Source organism: Ailuropoda melanoleuca, chromosome 5 (genome assembly GCF_002007445.2).
Source record: "Ailuropoda melanoleuca isolate Jingjing chromosome 5, ASM200744v2, whole genome shotgun sequence".
Classification (NCBI taxonomy): Eukaryota; Metazoa; Chordata; class Mammalia; order Carnivora; family Ursidae; genus Ailuropoda; species Ailuropoda melanoleuca.
Window position 1 is genome coordinate 119,144,075 of NC_048222.1, and position 26,092 is coordinate 119,170,166.

The 26,092-nt window shown below is 35.6% G+C and overlaps 1 protein-coding gene and 1 long non-coding RNA gene across 2 annotated transcripts; both read left to right on the top strand.

The window, feature by feature from the left end:
• The first annotated feature begins 413 nt into the window (after positions 1 to 413).
• On the top strand, positions 414 to 2,716 carry PABPC4L (poly(A) binding protein cytoplasmic 4 like). Its single transcript, XM_011223150.3, has one exon. The coding sequence runs from the start codon at positions 1,289 to 1,291 to the stop codon at positions 2,399 to 2,401; it is 1,113 nt and encodes a 370-aa protein (XP_011221452.1). The 5' UTR covers positions 414 to 1,288; the 3' UTR covers positions 2,402 to 2,716.
• Positions 2,717 to 2,830: 114 nt separating this feature from the next.
• On the top strand, positions 2,831 to 10,075 carry LOC117802430. Its single transcript, XR_004625837.1, has 3 exons — positions 2,831 to 7,637; positions 9,732 to 9,844; positions 9,953 to 10,075. It is a non-coding gene; the product is annotated as an uncharacterized LOC117802430 (long non-coding RNA).
• Positions 10,076 to 26,092: the final 16,017 nt, after the last annotated feature.

Below are 26,092 nucleotides of genomic sequence, written 5' to 3' on the forward strand. Positions count from 1 at the left end.
AAGAGGGAAATTTAAACTTTCCTTAGGGAAGGTTACTTAGGGAAAACTCTATTTGGATAGAGTATTTAAACCGATTTCTGAGAAGTACGTTTTTGAAAAGGTGGCCCTGAAAAAAAGAAGTGAGTTTGCCATGGATTTGAGTAAGGGGAACCTAGCAATGAGTGGAGGCTGGAACTTGGTAGGAATACTGCAGAACTTCGTAGCCCAAGGTGAGGTTGTTGAGCCTCATCCCCGAGTCAAAGGGAGCCGTTGGAGGATTATAAGCAAGGAAGTGACAAGCCCTGATCCACGTTTGGAAAAGATCCTTCAGTTGAGACCGGGGCAAAGCCCTGCGGGCGGGTGGGTTTATTAGGGCCACTCCCCTAGTCAGCCTTTCTCCACCCAAGTCACCGCCTCCTGCTTCTCGGCGTAACTGTCTGAGGGAGGTGGGAAATGTGTGAGAGGGGCGGGGGGAAGAAAAACATTCTCAAAAAAATATGAAAAAGAAAACATCCCACTTGGCAGCGGGTGCGCGGGAAGTTCAGCGCGCGAGTTCCGGGTTTCCCGCCAGCCGCCAGCCCGCCCCCCGCCGGCCGCAGCCCGGGTGAGCCCCCCAGCCCCAGCTCGGCCGCAGCCTGCTGGGCCGCGTCCGTCGGTCGGTCCGCTTCCCCTCCCCCATCCGTCCATCCCCCGGCGCCGCGCGGGGTCGGCGGTGCCGCGAGCGGCCAGGGTTTGTCAGGGCGCCCGCAGCCCTTCTTGGCCCCGGCCGCGCCTCGGCGGCGGCGCTTGCACAACTCGGCCCCGGGCGGGTTCGGGTCTCGCCGGGGCTGCGCCCTCCGCCCACACCGCGCGGCTGGAGCAGCCGCCTCAAACGCCACTTGTGGAGTTCTTCCCCCGGCGGCTGTAACTTTACACCAGCCTGAGAGAGGCCTATTTTTATTCAGAAACCAGCAACCAGAGTGTCTGTAGAGAACGCTCAGATTGAGGGCCAGCCCACCACTTGATGGTTTCTCACAGATTGGTGGGGAAGGAACGTCTTGCCCTCCTGGCCTTTCTTTGAGATTTCAGAATTCTGCTGCCAGCATACAATTAGAGCGGAATTAAGTTGCTTGCGGGGGCGGGGAGCTTTTTGATGAGGCTGTTGCCCTAACCTGGAGGAGCTGACCCTGAACCCCACCTCTCGGCCTCTAAGCCCTGATCCTGAGGCCATCACGCATGAGCCGGGCCCAGACCCTGGCCTGGTCACCTTCCTGCTGGAATCGTTCCAAGAGCTGCTAGGGACAGGCTCACGGTGGGGAGGAGCAAAGAGATGAATGTAGAAGCCAAGTACCGCCAGGCATCCCTGTATGTGGGTGACCTCAGTGCAGATGTCACCGAGGACCTGCTGTTCAAAAAGTTCAGCGCTGTGGGGCCTGTGCTGTCCATCCGCATCTGCAGGGACCTGGTCACCCGACGCTCTCTGGGCTATGCCTACGTGAACTTCCTGAAGCTGGCTGATGCCCAGAAGGCCCTGGACACAATGAACTTTGACATGATAAAAGGCAAACCCATCCGTCTCATGTGGTCTCAACGTGATGCCTACTTAAGGAAATCTGGCATTGGGAACGTGTTCATCAAGAATCTGGACAAATCTATTGATAACAAAACCCTTTACGAACATTTTTCAGCTTTTGGGAAGATCCTGTCCTCCAAGGTGATGAGTGATGATCAAGGCTCTAGGGGCTATGCGTTTGTGCACTTTCAGAACCAGAACGCGGCCGACAGGGCCATCGAGGAGATGAACGGGGCCCTGCTTAAGGACTGCAGGCTGTTTGTTGGCAGATTCAAAAACCGTAAAGATCGGGAAGCCGAGCTCCAAAACAAGGTCAATGAATTCACCAATGTTTACGTCAAAAACTTTGGAGACGACATGGATGATGAGAGACTGAAGGAAGTTTTTAGTAAATATGGCAAAACCCTGAGTGTTAAGGTGATGACAGATTCCGGCGGGAAATCCAAAGGCTTTGGCTTTGTGAGTTTTGATAGCCATGAGGCTGCCAAAAAGGCTGTGGAAGAAATGAATGGAAAGGACGTAAACGGACAGCTGCTTTTTGTAGGACGGGCTCAAAAGAAATCAGAGCGACAGGCTGAGTTAAAGCAAATGTTTGAGCAGCTGAAACAGGAAAGATTTCGGAGATGCCAGGGCATGAAGCTCTATATTAAGAACCTCGATGATACCATTGATGATGAAAAACTGTGGAGGGAATTTTCTTCATTTGGATCAATTAGCAGAGTCAAGATAATGCGGGAAGAAGGGCGAAGCAAAGGGTTCGGCTTGATCTGCTTCTCCTCTCCTGAGGAGGCCACTAAAGCAATGGCTGAGATGAATGGCCGAATCTTGGGCTCCAAGCCACTCTACATCGCCCTGGCCCAGAGGCCCTAGGAGAGAAAAAACTTCCTGCACCAGCCAGTGTTTGCAGCAGGCCTGGGAATGATAGTGATCTCTGCCTGAATTATCCTTAGAAAATTCCGAATCCCAGCTGATGGCTGCTTAATTTAGTAAACTTTGTGATAAAAGGTTTTGTATACAAAGCTATTTTTTTCTTGTGTAGAAAAATAAATGAATCTTGGAAGCTTGATTCATTTTACAGAGACACATCTTCTAATTACAATATTGTATATTTCTCTGATTTTGATTTAGTATTCATAGCAATAAGTATAATTAGATATATTTTTATTATGTTTTAAACCATCTGAAGTGAGGTAATTATTTGAGTTTATTTCATATTTTTTCTTATTTTAATAATTTGCTAGCTTTAATTTCTTCTATGAAAATATGCTAAAAATAGTTCTTATACCTAAGGATCACAAAGTAATTTATTTTTACAAACAGAAATTTTCTAATATCTAAGCTTTTTAAAGAAGCCAAAAGTTTAAGAATTGCTAGTATAAACTCAATATGTGATTTCATTTTGGATTAATGTTTAAAGTACTAGGAAATAGCTGAATTTCTTTTGAATTTATATCCTGACATGATTGTTTTTCTGATGGCTGAAATTAACGGTGGAGGTTTCTAATGTTGCCTACAAACCTGATTTATAGGATATTTTGCTATTCTTTCCATTGGTAGACTATATGTAATTCTTGCGCTTACTAGTTATCAAAATTGGGACTTGAATAGTAAAAACCTTAACTTCTACATTCCTTAAGTTGTAAACTTTTATCAATTAAGGTGACAAAAAGTTAGCTTGGTCTTAATTCTCATCATACCTATACAGGTTAGTATTGTGCCTTAAGTTTTTACCAGACACCAATATTATAAAAGTCATATATAGAGAATATAGAAATTCTGTTTAACAATTCTTTTTCAATCTCTATTTTATATTGTTCGATGTAATGATACTATCTCAGGGTTCAGAAAAGTATTTTTTTTTTATTTTTGTGAACTCATGTCTCTTTCTATTAGAACATTAGAGATACATAACCCATTAAGATTCAGTTTTAACCTCAATTTATCAGAAGCTCACTAATTTTCTGATAAATTGGAATTACATCAATTCGCCTATTTTCTAGAAGGATTTTTGGTCCCATTTCCAGACCTCTCTCTCTCCTACTCTTGATCGATATTATCAGCTTTGTTTTATACTTTTAAAAAGGGTTTTATTATATTGATTTTTATTATGTGCTATTTGAAATCCACGTTGGAAAGAGAGACGAGAGCTATTTATTTATAATTAAATAATTACTTCTAAAATTCTGTATTACCAAAGGTGTCTGGAGAATAGCTTTTTGTTCTTGTTGTTGCTTTTTTTTTTTTTTAACTCTGCTTAGAGGTTTCCTGTAACCATATATTCAAATCTTCTGTTTCTTATATTACCAGTACAAAAGATATATTAAAAGATTTTCTTTGGCAATAGTTTAGCTATGAAAGAATGAGGAAATCTGTTTCTATTTATTTTTGTATATACTATATGTTTGTTTATGGCACATTTTCTAAATTAAAAGTCTCTTTTGAACAATGAAAAATTATGGGCAGTGAAAAACTTACAGCAAAATATAATACTATTACGCAGACAAATCTGTTAAAATTTGTTGCATATCCTCCCAATTTTGTATACATATACACATAGATAATTTAACAAAAGTAGAATCATTATAACCTTATTACAAAGTACTTTTTTAATTTACAATATGCCATACTCAACTTCCATATCCACAAATAATTATTTACATTAGAATTTTAATGAGTTTTATTCCTTAAATGTTTGTATTATAATATAATGAGTTTCCTCTTGATACAGATAAAGGTTATTAGATTGTTTCCTACCCCCACCCTTTCTTTTCTTCTGTCATAGATAACTTAGAGATAAACATCCTTGCAAACTTGTGTATGCTGATATATCCAATTATTTTCTTAAGAAAATGTGTAGTTCATTGGAATTAATGTTGAAAAGGGCAGTAATTTTTAAAATAATTTTGATAAATATTGCCCAAATGCTCTCCAGAAAACTTGTGCCATTTACATTTCCATTATCAGTGTGGAGGGCTGCCCATTTCCATATATTCCAAGAACAAGAGAGTTTGTTTAAGTTGTTAGCCAATTCAAAATGATATGTAAAGCAAAATATTTCATGGTTCCTTTTTTTTTTTTATTACTACGAAAGTTAAATAGGATTTCTTGTATTTGTTGGCCATCTGTGTTTTCATATTTGTGACTTAATGTTTCATGATCATCTGTTTTCCTTTTGGGTTTTTTTTTTTTTTTGTATGGATTTGTTACATTTCTTTATGTATTAAGAACAAAAGTTTAGACTTTTTCCCGCAATATTCTCACCTCGTTTATAGTTTTGAGGGTCATTCCAAAGTTAAATTTAAACTCAGAATTTTCAGTCTTTTACTTAGATGGCTTTGATGTTATAATTCAAAACACTTTGAACAACTCAAATACGCACACACACAATTAATCTGTATCGTCTTCTATTACATTCAGAGATTTATATGCTCGGTAATTTCTAAGCAAAACTTTTATCTATGGAGTATCTTAGCCACAGCCTATAGTAGACCTCTTAAAAGTATCTTGCTTTTCAAGCTTTATTGATACGTTTGGTAAATACCTACCTACTGTAAGAATCTTTGTGAGACTCATATGACGACTCGAATTCATTGGGCCTCTGAATCACTGTGTTGAGAGGTATTTACCTCAAAAAAAGAGAGTTTTTAAGAAGACTGGGCAATAGGACTGGGAACTGTTGTAGGTGTGTCAAGACTTGACATCTCTTTCTGGATAATCCAGTCTATCAAAGTGTTCAAATATTTGAACAATATTTCATAATGCTTGTAAATGGATTGTTAAGGTAATATCAGGGAACTGAGTTCTCTGCTATGTGCACAAGGAATTAAGAGGACATAATATCAGATGTCTAGATGAATTGTAGCTTCATGACACAGTGTTCTACCATTTTAGTAGAAATTGCTTATTTTTAATAGTTACTGTAAGAAACGACAAACTTAGTTTACAAAAATACATAATCCTGTGGATTTTCTTGATTAATTTATTTGAATTTTGCTCATTTTCAATTTTGTTTGTGTGTGTGATAATATCAAGTCATCCTAGTTGGCAGTACAAGTTCATTCTTTGAAGAAAATTTAATCATTATGCCCAAGTGCCTTGATAAATAAGAAGAATCTTTACTTTTCTGATAAGCATTCCAGTAAGAGCTAATTTACATAGGTGCCTTGAGCCACTGCTTCTATTCTTGCCTTCCTCTACCTACAAACATTGCCAAGTTTGTTGTAGATGCCTGCTGGCATGCATTGCCAATTCAATAAATGTGCCTTCTAACATTTACTTAAAAATATAAAATTTCTGAATATTTTTAAATTTTTAAATGAAAATCTTTAGTTAGTAAAAATAAACATTTTAAAGTGGTTTAAAATTGGTAATTTCTTGTTCTTAATATTTTTTTTATAAATCCATTGAGAAAAGATCAAATAAGGTTTAATCTTTCAATGGTAAAGACGTTTTTTATTTAATTTTAAGTATTTCTAATTTTCTAAAGATTGGTTTGTCCTAGGAGTAAACTGAAAACAACTTGCATTTTTAAATGAAGATACTCATATTTCATGTTTTAAAACACCAACTTCCTTATGAACTAATATTTCTTTTATAGTTAGTCATAATTATGGGACCATGATTGAAAAGAGCCACTAATGTAGATCAAGTTTTCATGAGGAATAATTGACTAATTTTTTTAAAAGATTTGATTTATTTACTTGACAGAGAGAGAGAGCAAGCACAAGCAGGGGAACAGGAGAGGGAGAAGAAGGCTCCCTGCCGGGGCTCGATGCCAGAACCTGGGATCATGACCCAAGCCCAAGGCAATGCCCAACTGACTGAGCCACCGATGCGCCCCAATAATTGACTATTTTTAAAACATTTCTGCATTTAATTGTTAAAGTAAAATTCAGCTAACATGTTGAGGATTTAGAATTAGCTTACTTGTATTTAGAAAATATGCCTTCTAATATATTTTTTAAATAGATAAAACAGTAGATAAAAAAAGATTTTTTTAATCTACATTTTAAAGAGTGAACAAATTAAATGTCCTCACGATACCTTTGGCTAATAGAAAATTCCAGTTCCCACTAGAAAAGAAAATTTTATGTAACAAAATATTCAGAGTTTAAATGTCTTCAGGCATAGTATTCTAAGACTTCTGTACCACTTTGGAGGCTCTTTGCTCTTCCCCCCTCCCCGTATCTCAGCTTTATCATCAGGGAAATGGCAAGATGACTGTAGGAATTCCTGTCATCATACTGAGACACAGCAACATTCAGAAGGTGATGTCTTTCCTAGAAACCGTTTAACAACTTTTTGCCTCAGTTCTTATTGTCCATTGTTGGTATATAGATTAAATAAGATCTGCCACTAGAACTGAAGAAGTAATCAATTTTCTAAGTTTTGTGCAGAAGGCACTTATGACAAGAAGATAGGAGAGTAGAAATGGATGTTGGAGTATGCATCTGATAACCCCTGGGTATTTTTTATGTATATCTAATTTTGAATTTCAGTACTTATTTGATATTTTTTTCTTCTTTTTAACTTTTGCTTCCAAACAATTCTTAAAATTCCATTTTCTCCCTACAGATAGTTTTGACATGGGTCAAAAAGGTGATTTTTCTCTTCTACCTCAAATTGTACAATCATAAGGAACAGATTATGCAATGTATTCTGTATAAGATTAAACTCATTTTTGTTTGATAACAGGACTTGTGTTTTTACATATCGTACTCTATTAGGTCTAAATTAAGCATCTGCTGAAAATTTTAACTGAAAAGGTTAGATTCAATTTAGTCACCCAAATGAGTTTCCACCAAGAATAATTGTCAATAGATTACAAAAGGTTTCTTACGGTAATATTTGAAAATAAATCTACATTTAATGGGTATTGGTTTCTTGAGTTTTACTATAAGGTAGTCTAAGCTAAATATGTTTTCATGCATGCTAACGTTTTAGAATTGTACCACCAGAGTGAAGAGACTCTTAATTTACTGTGTATACAGGCATACCTCATTTTATTGTGCTTCACAGATACTGTGTTTTTTACAAATTCAAGGCTCCTGACAACCCTGCATCGAGCAAGTCTACTGCCACCACTTTTTCCAACAGGATCCACTCGGTTGGTATCTCTTGTCATATTTTGGTAATTCTTTCAATTCTTCAACTTTTTCATTATTACTATATTTTTATGGTGATCTGTGATCACTGTTTATGACTTGCTAAAAGCTCCAGTGATGATTAGCATTTTTAACAATAAAGGATTTTTAAATTAAGGTATGTACATTGCATTTAGATATGATGCTATTGCACAGTTAATAGACTACAGTATATTATAGACACAACTTTAATATGCACTGGAAAACCAAAAAAGTCATTTGAATCATTTTATTATGACATCCACTTTGTTGTGGTGATCTAGAACCAAACCCACAATATGTCTGAGGTATTCCTATATCACCAACTATTGTAATATTCTCTATAAAGAATTTTAAAAGAAAGTTCCTACTGAATGTAATGTGTAGGAACTAAGTGTAATGAATAAATCTTGAGAAAAATCTAAAATGTTATATGCCTATAAAATGGCTCCAATATATAAAACTAACTTAACCACAAAGATAAATTAATAGGTGCAAATTTTCTTTACTAAAATATTTGTTATTAGGTCCATTAGTACACTTAAATTATAAGAATTAACAAAATTGGACTTACCTAAAGCTTTTTAATTTATTTATTTCGGTGTACACAAATGTGATATAATCCTCACAAACTTTACCATGCAACCTATATATAAAGAAATACAGATGTGCTAAATCCTGAGTTACGATTACATTTAGATTTGAATCTAAGGTCAGATTATTCTGCAAGTTTGCTCAGAGGAAATATTTATAGCTATGTGTTGGTTTTGTCTCATGGCCATGTCTTATCTTAGTGTTCACAGAATGCTCTTAACTATATTGAAGTTCCCTGAATGAAACAATTGAATCCATCAAACAAGAGAAGAAAAATGATTTTATTAGTGGCCTTCTTTGCCATAGTAAAGAAAATGCTTAGCTTCTGAGAGATATTGGCAGTTTGTACAATGATATTGCATCAGATTTTGTTAACCCATTTATATTTACATCACTTAGATATTAAAAATACTCTCAGCTTGAAGTTCTGCCAAATACTAATAGCACATTTGAGTTCCAAAGGCAATGCCACTGAAATGGTGGATGTTATTATAATTTTATTTTATTTTAATTTTTTTTCATAGCGTGAATATTGGTCATGATTCATTGTGGGGTGTGTGTGTGTGTGTGTGTGTAGTTGTAGGTGTGTGTGTGTTTAATTTGGTATTTCCATTGGGACTTTCTTATCTCAGGAAACCATATCTGGTAGTCTATAGTGAATCACAATTTTGATTTACATTCCATTTTATCTTTGTACATGTGCCAGTGGCATACCAGGGCACCACAGTTTTGACATATTGCCAATCCTAGTTCCTTGAAATTAAAGTAAGGCTTTATAATAGTAATTCCAGCAAATCTTTGTTAATCAAAGAAGTACCTCAATTTGAATGCAAGCCAAATATTAGAATTATAACTAGACTACTTTGACACATCATTATTTTACTGAAATACCAAGGGAGGTGTTAGAAATGATAATCTAGTATTATTCACCACTCTATTCACTAATATTTTACACATAGTATTTATACGAACGACATTTATATTGTATAGATTACAGTTGGTAAAAAGCAATTGGCACTGAGGTTATGTGGTAATCTTACTTTATTTGAATATTTGTTTTGATTTTAACCAAATTGAAACTGTCAAATGCAAAATTGATGATGTCATTTTGCTTAAGGACCTGTCGTGGCCTTCCATTATTCTTAAACTCAAGTGTAAATCTTTACCAGAGGAGACCTTGCATTCTTTGGTCCCTGTGTATTTTTCAATCCTTTTCTTATGCTACTATTTCCCCCTTAGTTGACATGATGGAAATAAATTGGTTTTATTTCAAGTATCAAGTATCAAGTTAATCCCTGCCTCATTTAGAGCTTTAACTTTTTATCAGATAGTGTGCTGTCTATTGCAAGGGGTAAAAGAAGTCTTCCAACTGGTTTATGAAAAAAAAATGATGAGGGGGATTTATTGCCAGATCAAAGTAAGTAAGAGATCTTCTTTTCAAAATGGAAGTGTTTTTCTTTTCTTTTTTCTTTTTTCCTCCCAAGGGTCAAGGAAGACTCCCTATAGGATGTTACACTACAGAGGCAGCGGTACCTTTTTGAAATTATACCACGTGGTATAGTGCTGCAGGGAGAAAAAAGCAAGTTCTTTTGAAAAGGTCAGAGAAGCTCACCTTCAAGCATTTAGAATGTTATTTTTAAATATTTTATTATTTTTTTAAATGAAAGCTCATTATCTTCCCTACCTATGCTTTTTCATGTTTTAGGATATGGAATGGATATGTTTCTTTGTGGGAGATCTGATCATATTCTAGAAGGAAACCGAGATGGAAACTGTGCTGCCAAAAAAGTAAAGCAGGTCCTAGGTCCTAAAGAACATGACATATGGGGTTTTGGGGTAGAGAAATAACACTCAGCAACAAGTCATCACATCTTACCAAATTTGTTGTTGGGTATTGGCTTAGGAAGTACACATGTAACAGTGGCATATTCCTGAGAGAGTACTGGTGAAAAAATTTGGGGAAAATCTACATGTTGATGAAGGATATTTATTTAGTTAGTTTTTTAAATTATTTTAGTTTTTATTAAAATGTAATGTGTGCATAGAAAAATGTAGAAATTTTAAGCATATAACTTGATGAATAACACAAAAATAAGTATATTTATGTAATACCACTCAAGCCAAGAAACAGGACTTTGCCTACACTATCTAATTCCCTCCCAATCACTTTCTATCACACTTATTCAAGTGTAATTTCTGTCTTGATGTTAAACTCTAAAGATTAATTTTAGTTACCTTGAACTGTACTCAAATTAATTCATAGAACATGCATCCTTTTGGGTCACTTTGAGTCAAGATATTTTAGTGAGATTCACATATACTACTTAGTGTAATGGTAGTGTGTTCATTGTTATTGTCATATACTATTCTGTTGTATGGCTATAGTACAATTTATTTATTCTTTTACCATGAATAGATATTTGGGCTGCTTCCATTTGGGAGCTATAGTGAATAATGCAGTTATGAAATTATCCTAGATGTCTTTTTTTTTTTTGAGCTACAGTTCATATACCATGAAATTAACAATTATCAAATGCACAATTCAGTGTTTTTTAGTGTACTCACAAAGTTGTACAACATCAGCATTACACAATTCCAGAAACTTATCATTCAAAAAGAAACCCCATGCATCCATTAGCAGTCATTCCCCATTCTCTCCTCCCCCTAGCATCTGGCAACCATAATCTAATTTATGTAGATAAGGATTTGCTTGTTTGGAACATTTCATATAAATGATATCATATGTGAGCTTTTGTCCCTGGCTTCTTTCACCTAGCCCAATATTTTAAAGTTCCATCCATGTTGCAGCATACATCAGTACTTAATTCCTTTTTATGGAAGAATAACATTCCACATTGTTTACCCATTCATCATTTCTTAAACGCTTGTGTTGTTTCTACTTCCTGGCTGTTGTTAATAATGTTGTGACATTTGTGTGCAAACTTTTCTGTGAATATGTATTTTCAATTCTCTTGGGTATATTCATAGACAAAGGTATATTCTCTTTTTCTTTATAGATTTTGTTTACCTCTTAAAAGAATGAACTTTTGGTTTCATTAGTTTTCTCCATTATTTCTCTTTTTTTTCTTCTCATTGTGTTTTGTTTATTTCTGTTTTAATCTTTCTTATTTCCTTTCTTCTTCTTGCTTTGGATTTAGTGTTCCTAGAAAAGAGATAACAGGATCAAAATGGTCTCACTAGTGCTAAGCTCTACATCAGCAAACCAAGATTTAATACCTAACCTAACTGGAGTTTCAGCCTCTCCCAGGATTGTAGCCTTTAACCAGTTGATCTGGAATAATCCCTCTCAGGACTAGTGAGGTAATCCACCTGATAGACCCCTTTCCATCCCCAAAAGGAAGGTGACCTTGCCTGAAACAATATACTATTTTCCTTGTCTTGCCCCCTTTCTGCTTTTAAAAGCCTTCAATTTTGTAGAGCTTTTCAGAGGTCCTTTCTGTTTGTTAGATGAGATGCTGCCTGATTTATGAGTTGTTGCATAAAGCCAATTAGATATTCAAATTTACTTAGTTGAATTTTGTTTTTTAACAGATTTGGTGGCAGCATCAGGACAGAAGGAGACTTCCAACAGCTTTGGAGACAATCAGAAACACAGTCATGGTACCCACAAACCCTTTCGAGTTCTGTGTCTTTCTTGATGTTTCCAAGGACCATTGATAAGTTCCTCTTGGTTCTGACCTCTGCTCTCTTTCTATTGAGCTCCCAGTCTAATTGGCTTTCCAGGAAGTTCTCCATTTGGAAGTCCTATTCCTTACTGGGAACTGTTAGTACTTCAGACAGCAATTCCCTATTTGATTGGAACCCTAGTCCTTGCTTCTATACCCAGATTCCATGTTGGAAAGTGCTAGCAATTTAGTCTACGATTCCCCATTTGTTTGGAATCCTTCCCCAAATTCCATATTGGGAACTTCTGGGGACAGGTGCAGGTATCAATTTGAAAGATGAATCTGTGGCAGACTTTAAGCCCATTTGGAAGCTGTCTTCTTACGGCATTCCAGATTCCGTATGGTATCTGCCTTATTTATAAATGGATTATCTCCTGAGATTATTGGGTTTATAAAAAGGCAGAAAATAGGATGAGAGACCACCAGTCTGACTGAACTTATGACCATAGTTGAACACTTTGAAAGGACCTTGGAACAAGATCATAAACCAAGTTCACAAAACTATTGGCCCTCCAACTACAACAGCTCCAAGGCCAGAGACCTTAGTTAACACTGGGCCTCTCACATTGTGCCCTCTAAGGGTCCATCATCAAAACACTGGCCCACAGATTGATGTCTGATTTGTAATCAACCTGTACACTAGGAAAAAAGACTGTTCTCAATGGTCCTGTGTAAATTCTTCGGTTCATACAGAGTTGAATGCCCTTGTATCTACTCCCAAAGAAAAGCCCCCCTCATGAGTCCTTCCCAGAGTTTTTGGGACTCGGAGGCGGTTCTTCTGTAAACTGGTACAATAATTCCCATAAGCAGCAAAGGGGAAACTAAAATTAAAATTAATGGGAAAACTCGCCAAATTCTAGTAATTAGAGCCACACTTACTACTTTAAACCCCACTCTCATAGGAAAACATATTAACAAATACTTCAGAGAAAAAAAAAATCCTTCAGAGTGAAAATGTTTCCATAGTGAGGGTATCTAGTAAAATTTTGAAAGAATTTCTGTCTCAACCAGTACAAGTGACTCTGATACGTCTCACTGGAAAATATTCATTTTTACTATGTGATAGAACCCCAGTCAATCTATAAGGTACAGATTTTCTTTCTAAATTAAAAGGGCTAATACATTTTGCTTCCAATGGAGACCTTACCTTAGAGTTTCCTGACCAGCCTGAACCTAAACTTTCATGTTCCTTATAATCTGTCCTTGATAGAAGAGGAAGAATTCCAACAAAAGTTCCCTAATTTAATCAAGGTGCCCGAAAAACTGTGCTACTTTTAATACTGATATTGGGAAAATAAAAATGCAGAACCTAGAAAAACTTAGATAAACATAACTAAACCTCTTCCCGAGTTACCTCAATATCCATTAAAGCCTGAGGATATACAGGGATCCACACCAATTGTAGAAGACCAGATTGCCCAGGGGTTCACATTTCCTGCAGTAGCCCCTCTAACACCAATCTTCCAGCCCAAAACCTAATGCATGGAGATGGTGATTTGTGCAGGACCTGAGATCTTTTAATACGATAGTTATTCCCTTATTTTCCAGTTGTTCCAAATTTGAAAAGCCTTTTGTTATAAGTCCCACCAGACTCAAAATAGTTCACTGTTACAGACCTTTGTTCAGCCTTTGTCAGCATCCCTGAGGACCCTAACAGGCAATAACTATTTGCTTTTACTAAGGCAATATATCTAGACAGTCATGACTCAAAGGTTCACTGAGACCCCCTTCTTATTTTTCTCAAGTACTCCACAAGATTTAAAGAAAAATATCCCTTTTATGATATGTAGACAATCTCTTGCTATGCTCAGTTACTGAGCCATAAAGGATCCCATTCATTTGCTTACAACAGTTAATTGTAAAGAGAGACAACGTATTGAAAGAGAACTTACAAGTATTTGGAAACACTGTTTATTACCTAGGTTATAATCTAAGTGTTGAAGGATTCCAGCTGTCTCCACTAAGAATTAAGCTCATCCAAGAATTTCCCAGGCCCGCAACTAAGCAACAACTTCGTGGATTTCTAAGTTTTGCTAGCTGTTGCAGACCATGGGTTCCTAATTTTTCTTTTTTGATTCACTCTGTGAACTTACTAAAATTTCAGTCCCTTAACCTCTTACTTGGGTACAGAAATGTAAGCAGACCTTTATAAGACTAAAACCAGTATTCCAAGAACTTCCTGTCCAAGGGTTACCTAGCCATTCCAAACCTTTCACCTTATTTGTGCGTGAAGGAGATAACCAACCCCTGGGAATGCTCATGCAAGAACATGGTAAAAAACATAGCCCTATTGCCTATTATAGTATACAGCTTGATTCAGTTTTCTGTGCATATCCGAACTGCATTAAGGCCATGGAGCTCCAGCTGCAAAATTAGTAGAAGCCTCAGTGGATTTAACCCTAGGAAATGACATTTACTTATAAACTCCACACGCTGTCCCACAGTCTTCTTAACTTTGAATTGACTCAACATTTTTCTGCAAGCAGACTAACCTCCTATGAGATCCTTCTACTTTCACCACTTAATCTAAATCCTTAACGTTGCACATTCTAAAATCCTGTTACATTATGCCCTTGTCTGACGAAGGCCACCCCCATGACCGTGAGGTAATAGTATCCCATTTCGTGACACCACATTTTGAGTTACAAGACATGTCTTTGATAATCTTGATCTAATCGTTTATGTTGGTGGATCACATAAAAATGAAAATGGGGATTTCCAAGATGAAACTTGGAAAATTGCTAGTATGATGTTACTACCCAATATGAACTACTTGAAAGGGGAAATTTCCCAAAAGCTAAATCAGTCCAACAAACAGAGCCCCAGGCCCTTACCAGAACATGCCAGTTATCAAAAGGACAAACTGTTAATATTTATACTGATATACCTTTGGAGTCATCTATGACTTGGGGAAGATGTAGAAACAAAGGGGTTTTCTTATGCCCACTGGTACCCCAACCAAAAATAGACAAGTAAACAACCTTGTTAATGTTATTCTCTTATCTTCTGAAATTGCTGTCATCAAAATTGAGGCAAAAGACCAAACCTGAGTATCAGGAGAATGTCCTAGCTGACTTTCATGCAGAGACAGCAGCAACAAAATCTATGAAGGTTGTGGCAAATGTAGTTGAATTCCTTTCTGCTTTTGCAAAAAAAAAAAAAAAGAAAGAAAGAAGAAAGAAAGAAAGAAAACAAACAAAAAAACAAAAACCTCATGTTGCCAGACTTTTGCCATCTTAATATTCTCGCAACATGGCAACAGTCTACTCCTGAATCAGAGGAATTAAGGAAAGCGTAACAATGGTTAAAGTTCAATGAACAATCAGAGCTATAGGAAATCTGAGATGGCTTGGTTTTTCCCAGATCCTTGGCAAACCCCATTTTTCTGTGTTTACATTCCTTCATCCACTGTGGCACATTTAAGATGACTCAAATTATGAATAAACATTGGCGGGGAGACTCCTTCAAAAATGTGAAAACAGTTTACCACCAATGTCTGGTCTGTCAGGTCCATAAACCTGGAACAACTATTTTTGTCCCCAGAGGTGTCAAACCTTTTCCCTCTGGACCCTTTGAACACCTACAGTTGGCCGTCATTCAACTGCCACCTAGTATGGGTTATTTAACATAGTCTTGTTATTATATGTATGCATTCTGGATGTACTGAAGCCTTCCCCTGCTGCAAGGGCAATGTCTTGGCAGTGGCAAAGAAACTGTTAGAAAATGTGTTTCCCACTCGGTATACCTCCCACAATTTCCAGTGATCAAGGCACCTACTTTAGTGGACAAATCATAGGAGCCTTAGCAAAAAACCTTGCAAACTTCTTGGAATTATCACTATGTCTATCACCCTCAATTATCAGGCAAGGTTGAGAGAACTAATGGGACCATCAAACTCAGTCTCTAGACTTGCTGAAACTACTGGACTCCCTTGGCCTAAGGTATTGCCTCTGGCCTTGCTGACAGTTCAGAGACCCCCTTTGGGAAACATAAACTCACTCCACATGAGGTAGTCACCAGTAGGCCAATGTCTATTGGAATACAACTTTCTGCCGATCCTTTATTGTGTCATGCTGATATGACCAGCTACTGTAAGTCTTTAATGCCTTATGCCAAAGCATATCATCAACTGACTGAAGAAACCTTGCTGGAATCCAATTCAGGGGATCCTGTTGGTCATAGTCTGGAACCTGGTGACTGGGTATTCCGGAAACCATACCAGAAGAAGAGAGCCCTGGAGCCTTGCTGGAAGGGACCTTTCCAAGTGCTCCTGACCACTGACACTGCTGAAAAACTAGAAGGCATTGAGTCTTGGGTACACATCTCACAGGTAAAGAAGGCTCCATATGACATATAGTCCTATACAGACGCTGGAGACTTCCAAATCAAAATGATAAGGAAGAGAAGTGGTTGAAAACCATATAGAATGCTTCCACTCAAGTTGCTGGATCAAAACTTAATTATTTTACTAAACATAAAACCCTTTCTTCTCTTTCTTCCCTTTACTCTGGGATTGGCCAGGAAAGATAAAGCCCTCATCTGTGTCTTCTAGGCCATTGCTAAGGGAGATAACCTTATAGACTGCTTGATCTGTCATCAAAGATTCCAATCTATCCATGATGCTGGAGACTTCCTCAACCTTCCTATGACCAATTTCTCTTCAATTCCCAGTGTCACCGTAAACTCTGATTGACAGCCCTTAGAAGTTTCTTCTCCAAGTTCAACTCTTATGACCAGAACAACCAGCACCTTTTTATCATTTCTCCAATTATATCTATTCTTGCTTAACTCAACACAAATTCCTATGTAAATCTTAGTAGAGTTGTACCCCCACATTCCCATGATTATCTAAATCAAATCTTACCCCAATCACAAAAACATCTCAACAGCAGCACCCATCTTTGCAAAATATTTAGAATAACTCTTTATTTCAGCTTGGGAGATTTATTTTCTTAATGTGCTGAAAACCTAACTGACCCCTGGCTTGAACAGGCAAGTGCAATAATCCCTGTGAATGAATCCATTAATAGTTCCACATTGATAGGAATGGTTTGTGCACTGACAGGATTTACGTTTGTGGTGATTATCATTTTCCTTGGACCTGTGAATGCCTAGGTATCTGGTGCATGACCAGGCAATGCCTCAGGACATCCAGCTATGCCCCTAGCAGTTCACAAGTGAACTAAGAGAACTCATTGGTCAATTCCCCGGAATTTACATCATCAGGTTAGACAGGACTTAACCAGGAGGCTTTCATAATTCAAGATTCACTTCCTTTGGCAGGGCCCTACTTTCCTGGTTAGGTATAAATGTAAATGGACTATGATCAGGAACCCCTCCTTAACTCTTGAAAATATGGCAGAATCTGCTGCTAGAATAATTGGTGCCAAATAAAAATCCTTAGACTCTCTGGCTAAGGTTCTTGATGATGGGATAGCTTTTGATTATCTTTTAGCTGAGCACTGAGGTATCTGTGCTGTGGCCAACGCTACCTGCTGCACCTGGAGTAACACTTTTGAGGTGGTAGAAATTCGGTTATACTAGATCACTGAGCAAGCCACTTGTCTTAAAAAGGTAACTCCTTCAGGGGGCTCTTCTTACTGACTTGATTTTCATTGGTTTGGGTCTTGAGCATCTGTGGCTCCAGAGTGCACTTCAGACATTGAGAATTATCCTACTTGTAATAATTATAGAATACAATGAAGACATTGTATTCTCTCAAGAGTTTTGAATGCATGCTCACAGCCACTAAGCATCAAGCAAATGATCTCCCTAAGAGTGGAATGCCAAAAAAGGAATGAAGAAAATAACCCACTAAAAATTGGGAGCCTGAAGCCATGGCCAGTGAATACCACAGAGAGTCAGCAGAAAACATCATGACTTATGAATATCACATGGAAGATCAGTAAAAGCGGCAAGACCTATAGAGCAATAGCTGAGAGTGGTGCTAATGCCTTAAATTTTGATCACATCTCAGGCGAAGAGTCTGATCAAAAGAGGGAAATTGCTAAACAAGAGACAACAGGCCCCAAATGGAGTCATTTGTGCTAAGCCCAACATCAGTAAACTAAGACTTAATGCCTAACCTAACTGGAATTTCAGCCTCTCCCAGGATTGTAGCCTTAACAAGCTGATCTGGAATTACCAAGTCAGCATTAGTGAGGCTATCCACCTGATAAACCTTTGCATCCCCAAAAGGAAGGTGACCATGCCCCAAACAATACACTATTTTCCTTGTCTTGCCCCCTTTCTGCTTCTAAAAGCCTTCTATTTTGTACAACTCTTTGGAGCTTTTTTCTATTTGTTAGATGAAATTCATGAATTGTTGAATAAAGCCAATTAGATATTCAAATTTACTGACTTATAAAGTCAAAAAAATCAGATTGACATTAGAATTTTCAACAGCAATATTTTGTGCCTCAAAACCATGTGATTCATTTAAGATTCTAAGGGAAATAAGTAGGATCAAAAGATATACTATCTAAGTTGACCTTCTAGTCTGAAGACCATGGACAAACTTTAAGAATATGAGAGAACTCAGGGAATATTGTTCCCATAAGTCCTTCCCAAATAAATTTACTAGAAAATTATATTTTGAAAATGAAAATAATTAAACATATCAGCTTAACACTGGTGATAAACTTTGAATATGTATTTATTTGTAAGAAGTGATAAACATAAGGAACACCTATAAAGCACGCCTTGGTTAACTGGTCTGATGTTTTAAATAAAGTAACACAATTAAAAGTGGTTTAGAAAACTGAAAGAGTATGTGGAAAGTAAAATCAGTTCACTAATTGCCTTATATAAGTATTAACTGGGAGTAAGAGACATTACTTCAAATTGGATTTGGAGGGAAAGGGAGATGAAGAAGAAAAAGTTTCTAGTTAATTTCAATATTGCTAATAGAAGGTGGACAGAAACAAAAAAAAATGAGAAGACCGAGAATATTCTAAAAATTATTAGCATAAAAGTTACTATTAATTTAAAACTACAAATCTTTAAAATACCAAAATATATGACGAGAGAATAAATGATCACATATTGATATACCTCTATGTAAATAAATCCTTAAAATTAAAAGAAATTGGAGGCTAAATATAGCAATTATAGCAACAATTAAATGGGCTTAAATTACCAGTAGAAAAAGTATTTTCTTTTTAGAATTATGTCAAAAAAATAAATCAACCTTAAGAAGTGGTAAAAATTAAAAAGATGCACCAATACATTCTATTCAGATGCAATGGAAAAGAAAGTACAGGCTAAAATCTTGATATTTGAAAAGAAAAAACTTAGACCAAAGAGAGTATAAAATGATGAAATTATAATTATATAATTTTATAAAGTTAAAAAATATTTCTCTGTGAAACTATAATGGTCATGAATTTTTATGCAAGCAGTGCAATTATTTTCACTCAACAGGAACTACAGCAGGCACAGAGAGAAATAGACAAAAACAATTAATAAAAATAAAATTTGACACATGTCTCTAGATCCAAGACAGATCAAATGAACAAAAATTTTGAAAACACACTGAAGTATTGAATATTTGTTATCAATAATTTAGACTACATATTGAAATTTTAACCCAGATAAAGATACTACACTTCTCTTAAATGCACAGAAAATGTTCATGAGAATTGACTCTTTTTTAATGCCACAAAGGAAATCTTAATACATTCTAAAAAACAGTAGTAAGACAAAGGGCATAGAGGGATGGGGTAACTGGGTGATGGACATTAAGGAGGGCATGTGATGTAATGAGCACCGGGTGTTATATAAGACTGATGAATCACAGACCTATACCTTTGAAACCAATGATACATTATATGTTAATTTCTTGAATTTAAATTTAAGAACATAATAAAAATAAAATTAAATTTAAAAAAAGACAAAGAGCATTCTCTGAACTCTTTACAATAAAACTAGGAATTCATAACAAAATAGAAAAACAAAATGTTCTACTTAGAAATTAAACACATAGTGTTAAATAACTCTTGGATGAAACTGGAAATGTATGTCAGACTGCAACACTTCTCAAAATGTAAATAAGACATATCAGAATCTGGGCTACAGCTAAAGAATTTGTGAGGTGAAATTTGATAGTGTTAAATATATACATTAAATATATGCATCAATAACAATTAGAAAAATAAAGTAATTAAACACTAAACGTTTAAAAAGTTATTTAAAAGCCTACAATAAATTACACCAAAAGAAAATAGAAGAACTTGAGGGAGTTATCACCTAAATTAAAGTGTGCCTCAGCACTGTTTTAAGCTATTGGTAGTAAAGCAGAGAATGGAGTTCCTACCCTTTTATAAATGATTTGGATAAAAAGGTCAGTTTGGGAATGCATGCTGTTTTCTTTTCTCCCTAAAGTTGTAGTGTTAAGATAGTGATTATTAACGCAATATGGCCACAATTTGACTGTATAAATGCAAATCTTTAATATTGAAATATTTAAGATTTTTCAATGGACATGGTATTTATCAATAACCACAAAATAAATCCCACATTCCATATCATACTAATAATTTACAATATAGTTACAGTATATTTCAGTAGAGTGTTTCTCTTTCCAGAACCTATTGAAAATTTTTTTTCCTGTGCATCCACATTCATAAGAACATTTTGATAGTTATGATGGTTTCTGTTTGATCAATATTAATTTAAAGCTGCTGGATATCCTTGGAGAGCTAATCAAGAAGGTAGAAATTTTTCCACATTAGTGTTGTCAAGTGACAGTAGATTTAAGAGGTAATGAACATTATTTACTTAAAAAGAAAATGTTTTCCCTTATGCAATTACTGTTGGAGGAATCATTAGCCACAACAAAAGCTCTATGAATCAGTTAAACATATGTCTCATTCCATAATTTATACTTCTTCTTAACAGTCTGTGATCCCTTGGGTCAAGATTACTTTAGAAATACAAAGAGAACCCTAAAACTAAATAATTTCTATTATAAAATGAACATGTAAATTATCTGCTAAATTACTTGTACTTAATTAGTAATTTTGCATAATGACATACATTCTCTTTGGGTCTCTTCAGGCTCTGACAGATAACACTTTACAAATGTTACTTAAGTTCCAATTACAGCACAAACCTTGTAGAAATGTACTATTAATCTAAATATGCAAACGTGAGCAATCCTGGTATTCCTTAGGCAAACTGTAATTCAGCATTTCTTTCTAATGCCTTGGGTCATTCTGAATGAATATGTTTCTTATGTTGTTGTTTCTTACACCAGAGACTAAAAATGTCAATGTTTTAAAGTTTGTGATCGGATAACACATTGTACAGTTATTAGAATAAACTCATTTGACTTTTAGTTTAGAAATTCAAATTATAAAAATACTTATTTTTTTATGTGAAAACTGTCTTTTTTGGTAGTTAACATTAAAATAACCATGGAAGTCATTGCTGCTATGGATGACGCTGCAGTGTTCAGCTTGAATTGTTCTAATCTTGTCGTAATTACTTTGTGTCCTAAGCTATTACATAGAATTCACTGAGAAGGGCAATACCTTTAGTTGAAATAAAAGCTCAAAATATAAGTTATTTTATTTATTTATCAGGTATTTATTGAGTGCCTAAAGGTGTCAGGCTCAGTCTTGGTGATGGAGCAATGAGGAAGGCAGACAAGTTTCCCATTCTCAAGAAGTTCACAATGTGTGTGAAATGGGTGAGTGTTCTGTGTGTAAATGTGTTTGGATGTGTGTGGAGGGGGAGGAAATGGATAATGACTAGAGGGACAAAAATAATATATTATCAGAATTTATAAAGTGATATAGAAGAAATAAACAGGGTTATTTGATAGAGGGAGACTGGGATAAGGCATCTGCTTTTTTTTTTTTTTTTAGATTTTATTTATTTATATATTTGAGAGAGAGAGAGAGAGAGTGCATGCAGGGAGAGCGGAAGGCGGAGGGAGAAGGAGAAGCAGGCCCCATGGATCAGGGAGCCCGATTTAGGACTCAATCCCAGCACCCCAGGATCATGACCTGAGCAGAAGGTAGATGCTTAACTGACCGAGCCACCCAGGCACCCCTGCTTTTTTTTTTTTTTTAAGTTATATTTATTTGAGAGAGAAAGAAAGAGAGAGCAGGAGAGAGAGAGTGTGTGGGGGCGGGAGGGGCAGAGGGAAAGAATCTTCAAGCAGAAACTCTTCACTGAGCCCAGATCCCAATGAGGGGCTCAGGACCTGAGATCATGACTTGAGCTGAAACCAAGAGTCGGTGGCTTAACTGACTGAGCCACCTGAACGTCTCAAAGTGCTTCTTAAAATAGAACCTAGAGTTGCCTTTCATTTTACACATAAATAAAAAATAGATTTTATACAACTTCTGTGTGTATCAACTGGAGCTACTGGGTACATTTTGGGGAGATGGTACTTTGATTTGTTTCAAACTTAACCAAAAGTAGCTCAACATTTTGGAAAATAATTTTTCCATGGCAGTACCACTTGTGGTATAGGAGTTGTCGACACACTGTACACTGATATACTTATATGTGATGATATTTACACAATAAAGGTAATTTTAGATTTTATTTTAAAGTGTTTCATATAGAGAGAAAAGCATCTATATTACTCGGTTGAATATTTATTCTTGGGTTTTGTCACTTCATCCCAAAATGATCATCATGGTTATATTTAATTGACTAACATATTTTTCTTAATTAAGCAACAAAAATGATGAGAATAAATACAAGTTAAAAGAACACAATAACGACATAATTCTGAAGTTTAAATAAATTTTGAAAAGTGTTATTTTTTTCAGCAGAATGTTTAAAAACTCTTAAATCCATAGCTATCAAGGTTTCTTTTCTTTCCTACAATAAGAAAAATAGGGGCGCCTTGGTGTCTCAGTCATTAAGCATTTGCCTTTGGCTCAGGGCGTGATCCCAGGGTCCTGGGATCAAGCCCCACATCAGGCTCCCTGCTCTGCTGGGAAGCTTCTTCCTCTCCCACTCCCCCTGCTTGTGTTCCCTCTCTTGCTGGCTGTCTCTCTCTCTCTCTGTCTCTGTCAAATAAATAAATAAAATCTTTTTTAAAAAAAAGCAAAAATAATAAAAAATATGATGAACCATACAACATTAGAGAAAAATTAATCGTGCTAGTTGTATGTGAACATATTTGTACTATGATGGAAGGTAGTTCAAATGTGATACAATTTATTCCTTTCCACTGAGCAAAGATACTGTTTTTAGATGATTTAATGATCAGGTAAATGAAAATGAGGTATATAATAAACTGAAGTTACCATATATACAATTCAAAGGAATTTTTAAAAAGTAACAGAGGAGATGTTGTTTAGAATAACATACACAGAGCTTGTCAATATTTAAAACCTTTAAAATTATTTTATAGGAAAAAATATTCTCTTTTCCAATGACATTGCTTGTACAACAGATGTAACACTAACGGGTTAGTAGGTAACACAGGTTTACAGCCAACTTAAATAAAAACTCCAGGTGTTTTAGAAAATTATTGCATTATTCATCAACAACATTTAGTTGCCAAAAACTTTGAAAAAGACTTCAAAAATCAATGAAGTTACTGGTCTCCTAATGCATAATTTTAGTAATAACGTAAAATGAATAAGAATTTCTGGAATGAGAGGTTATTTGGTAAACTTTTATTGTACACATTGAACTATGATTCTTCAAAGAAACTTGTCTTCAAATACTTTTCACTGTTTCACTGTATTTTTTTATTCAGTTAAAATTGAAATATTGCAATTAAATTATGAAAGTTATTATAAATTTTTCAGATATACTTGTGAAGTAAAAAGAAGTTCTTAGGCTACATGGAATTGAGATATATCTTACTCAAATGTAGGGAATGATCAAGAAATTACTAAAAACTACATAATACAAAAATAACCTTATTCATGAGAATTTTTTTGGTTTTAATTCCAGTTAGTTAACCTACAGTGTAATATTATTTACAGGTGTACAATATAGTGATTCAACACTTCTGTACAAAACCCAGTGCTCATCACAAGTGCCCTCCTTAGTCCCCATCATCTATTTTATCCATCCCCCCTCCTACCTCTCCTCTGGTAACCATTAGTTTGTTCTATTCAAGAGAATTTTTAAATTTTCTCATATTGGCTGAAATTTTATGAGAATAGATTTAAACAAAATGATTTGGAAACATCTTGCTATTATGGTTGCTATTAAAAAAGTAATAATTCTAAGTCAGTAAGAACTTGGAATATCTTATTGAGTAACATTCCAGACTCTAGTAATTAACAAAAAAATAAAAAATACTTTTGAACACTATATCACAACTAAGAGGTGAAAAGAAAAAAAATAATTAAAAATAGTAATGCAAAACGCTATAGGAAAGTTGTGAGGCACACTGGTACAAATAAATCACATATACATTTGCAGCTACATATTTATTTGAAAATAATTTTATTTTGATCGTTTAGTTATTGTAACAAAACCAATTGCAAATACATAGTAGGAGATTTGAGACGATTTTTAACAGAATTACTTTTAAAGAAAATTTGAACAATATTAAATTAGACTCATGAAAAGTAGTGATCATATTGATAATCACTAACAGAGTTTGTTTAAAAATATCTCTTATCAACCTATGTAGCTTTTATTTTCATCCAAAAATAGTAGATCTCTTATGTAAATTGCAGATTGAAATTCCTTTTTTTTTAATACAATCACAACTTTCCTATAGCTTTTGGATATTAGAACTTAAAAATCTAAATTCCAGTCCTGGTTCTGCTATTTTCTATCTTGATTGAGTGTACGGAAGTTCTGTTAACTTTCAAGAGTTTCTATTTTTTTAATGATGTGATACTACTGTGCTTAGATCCAAGAGTTTCTATGAGAATTAAGTAAGAGAATGTAAAGAAAAAAATGTTTTGCATAGATTGGTATTCAAAAATTAAAATGATAATTATTTTTATTATTAGAGAAGATATAGTATTAGGATGTTGATGATATACATTATTCTCATTAAAAAGTCCACTCGAGGAATACTGTTATTATGTATATAATGAAATATAATAAACAATATTCTACTGAGGAAAACATTTTTCATTTCATTGCCTAAATCAAAAATGTAAATATTTGAGAAACTAACTCATAATCCCACCTATTAGAATTACACTAAAAGAAAAGGTGTGAAAAGATAGAGGTGTTAACTAACATTGTGCTGTTCATTTTGCAATTAAATGTGTGTCAAATCATCACACTGTATACCTTAAATGTACGTGTTTTATGTCAATATCCCAGTGATGCTGTAAAAAATTAGGGAACAGTTAGATGCATGGTACATCTCTATTATCAGTTTTAGAAAGGTCAAAAAAAAAAAAAAAGACAAAGGCAGAGATTTGAGTGATGTGTCACAATCAAGATGCGTGGGGCCACCAGAAGTAGGAAGAGGCAAGAACAGATCATTCTTTAGAGCCTTGAAAAGGAGCATGACCCCAACAATACCTTGATTTTCGACTTCTGGCTTCTAGCACCAATCAGAGAATACATTTCTGTGTTTTAAGCCCCTCCTCCCTCCAAAAAAAAAAGATATGTATTTGTGGTGCTATTTTACATTTTTGAGATTCACTTGCTTCCTGAATGCAGGCATGTAAGTGGCATTTTTACTAATTAGATGCTTCCTTATTAGATTTGGATGTACAAATGAGCAACACAGAGTGGCAGCTACATAATTGTTTGAGCAAGCACACAGGGACGCCTGTTACTCTAGGACTGCTGTGTGGCACATCTGTGGCACTAGACCTAGGAATTATACATGCAGAGGGATAGTTGACACACGTGGTTTTATTTGAGTTGGAGAACTCCCGCACAGTGCTAATTTTCTCCTGAATTCAGTGAATCTGCTTTCTGCCTGGTAGTAAAATAGCCAAGATTAACTATCAGGCACTCCTGGAAAGAAAGGTTGTGAGATGCGTATTTTTTTTTAAGGAATTATTTTCTGCTTAGAGAAGCTACATGGAGTCCGTAATAACAATTTGCAGATACCTAAACTCATTCCTCCGTTTCTTGATTTACCTAATGGGGTGGTGACCGTTGACGTGTTGCTATGACAGAATGTTTAGCACATTTGTACAATCACCTGACTTACTTTCTATTTCCTTTTTCAAATATTTCAGAAAGGTTTTGTTCTT

Excerpts from the sequence above, each read along its gene's own strand:
- PABPC4L (XM_011223150.3), top strand. The coding sequence starts at position 1,289 with ATGAATGTAGAAGCCAAGTACCGCCAGGCATCCCTGTATGTGGGTGAC.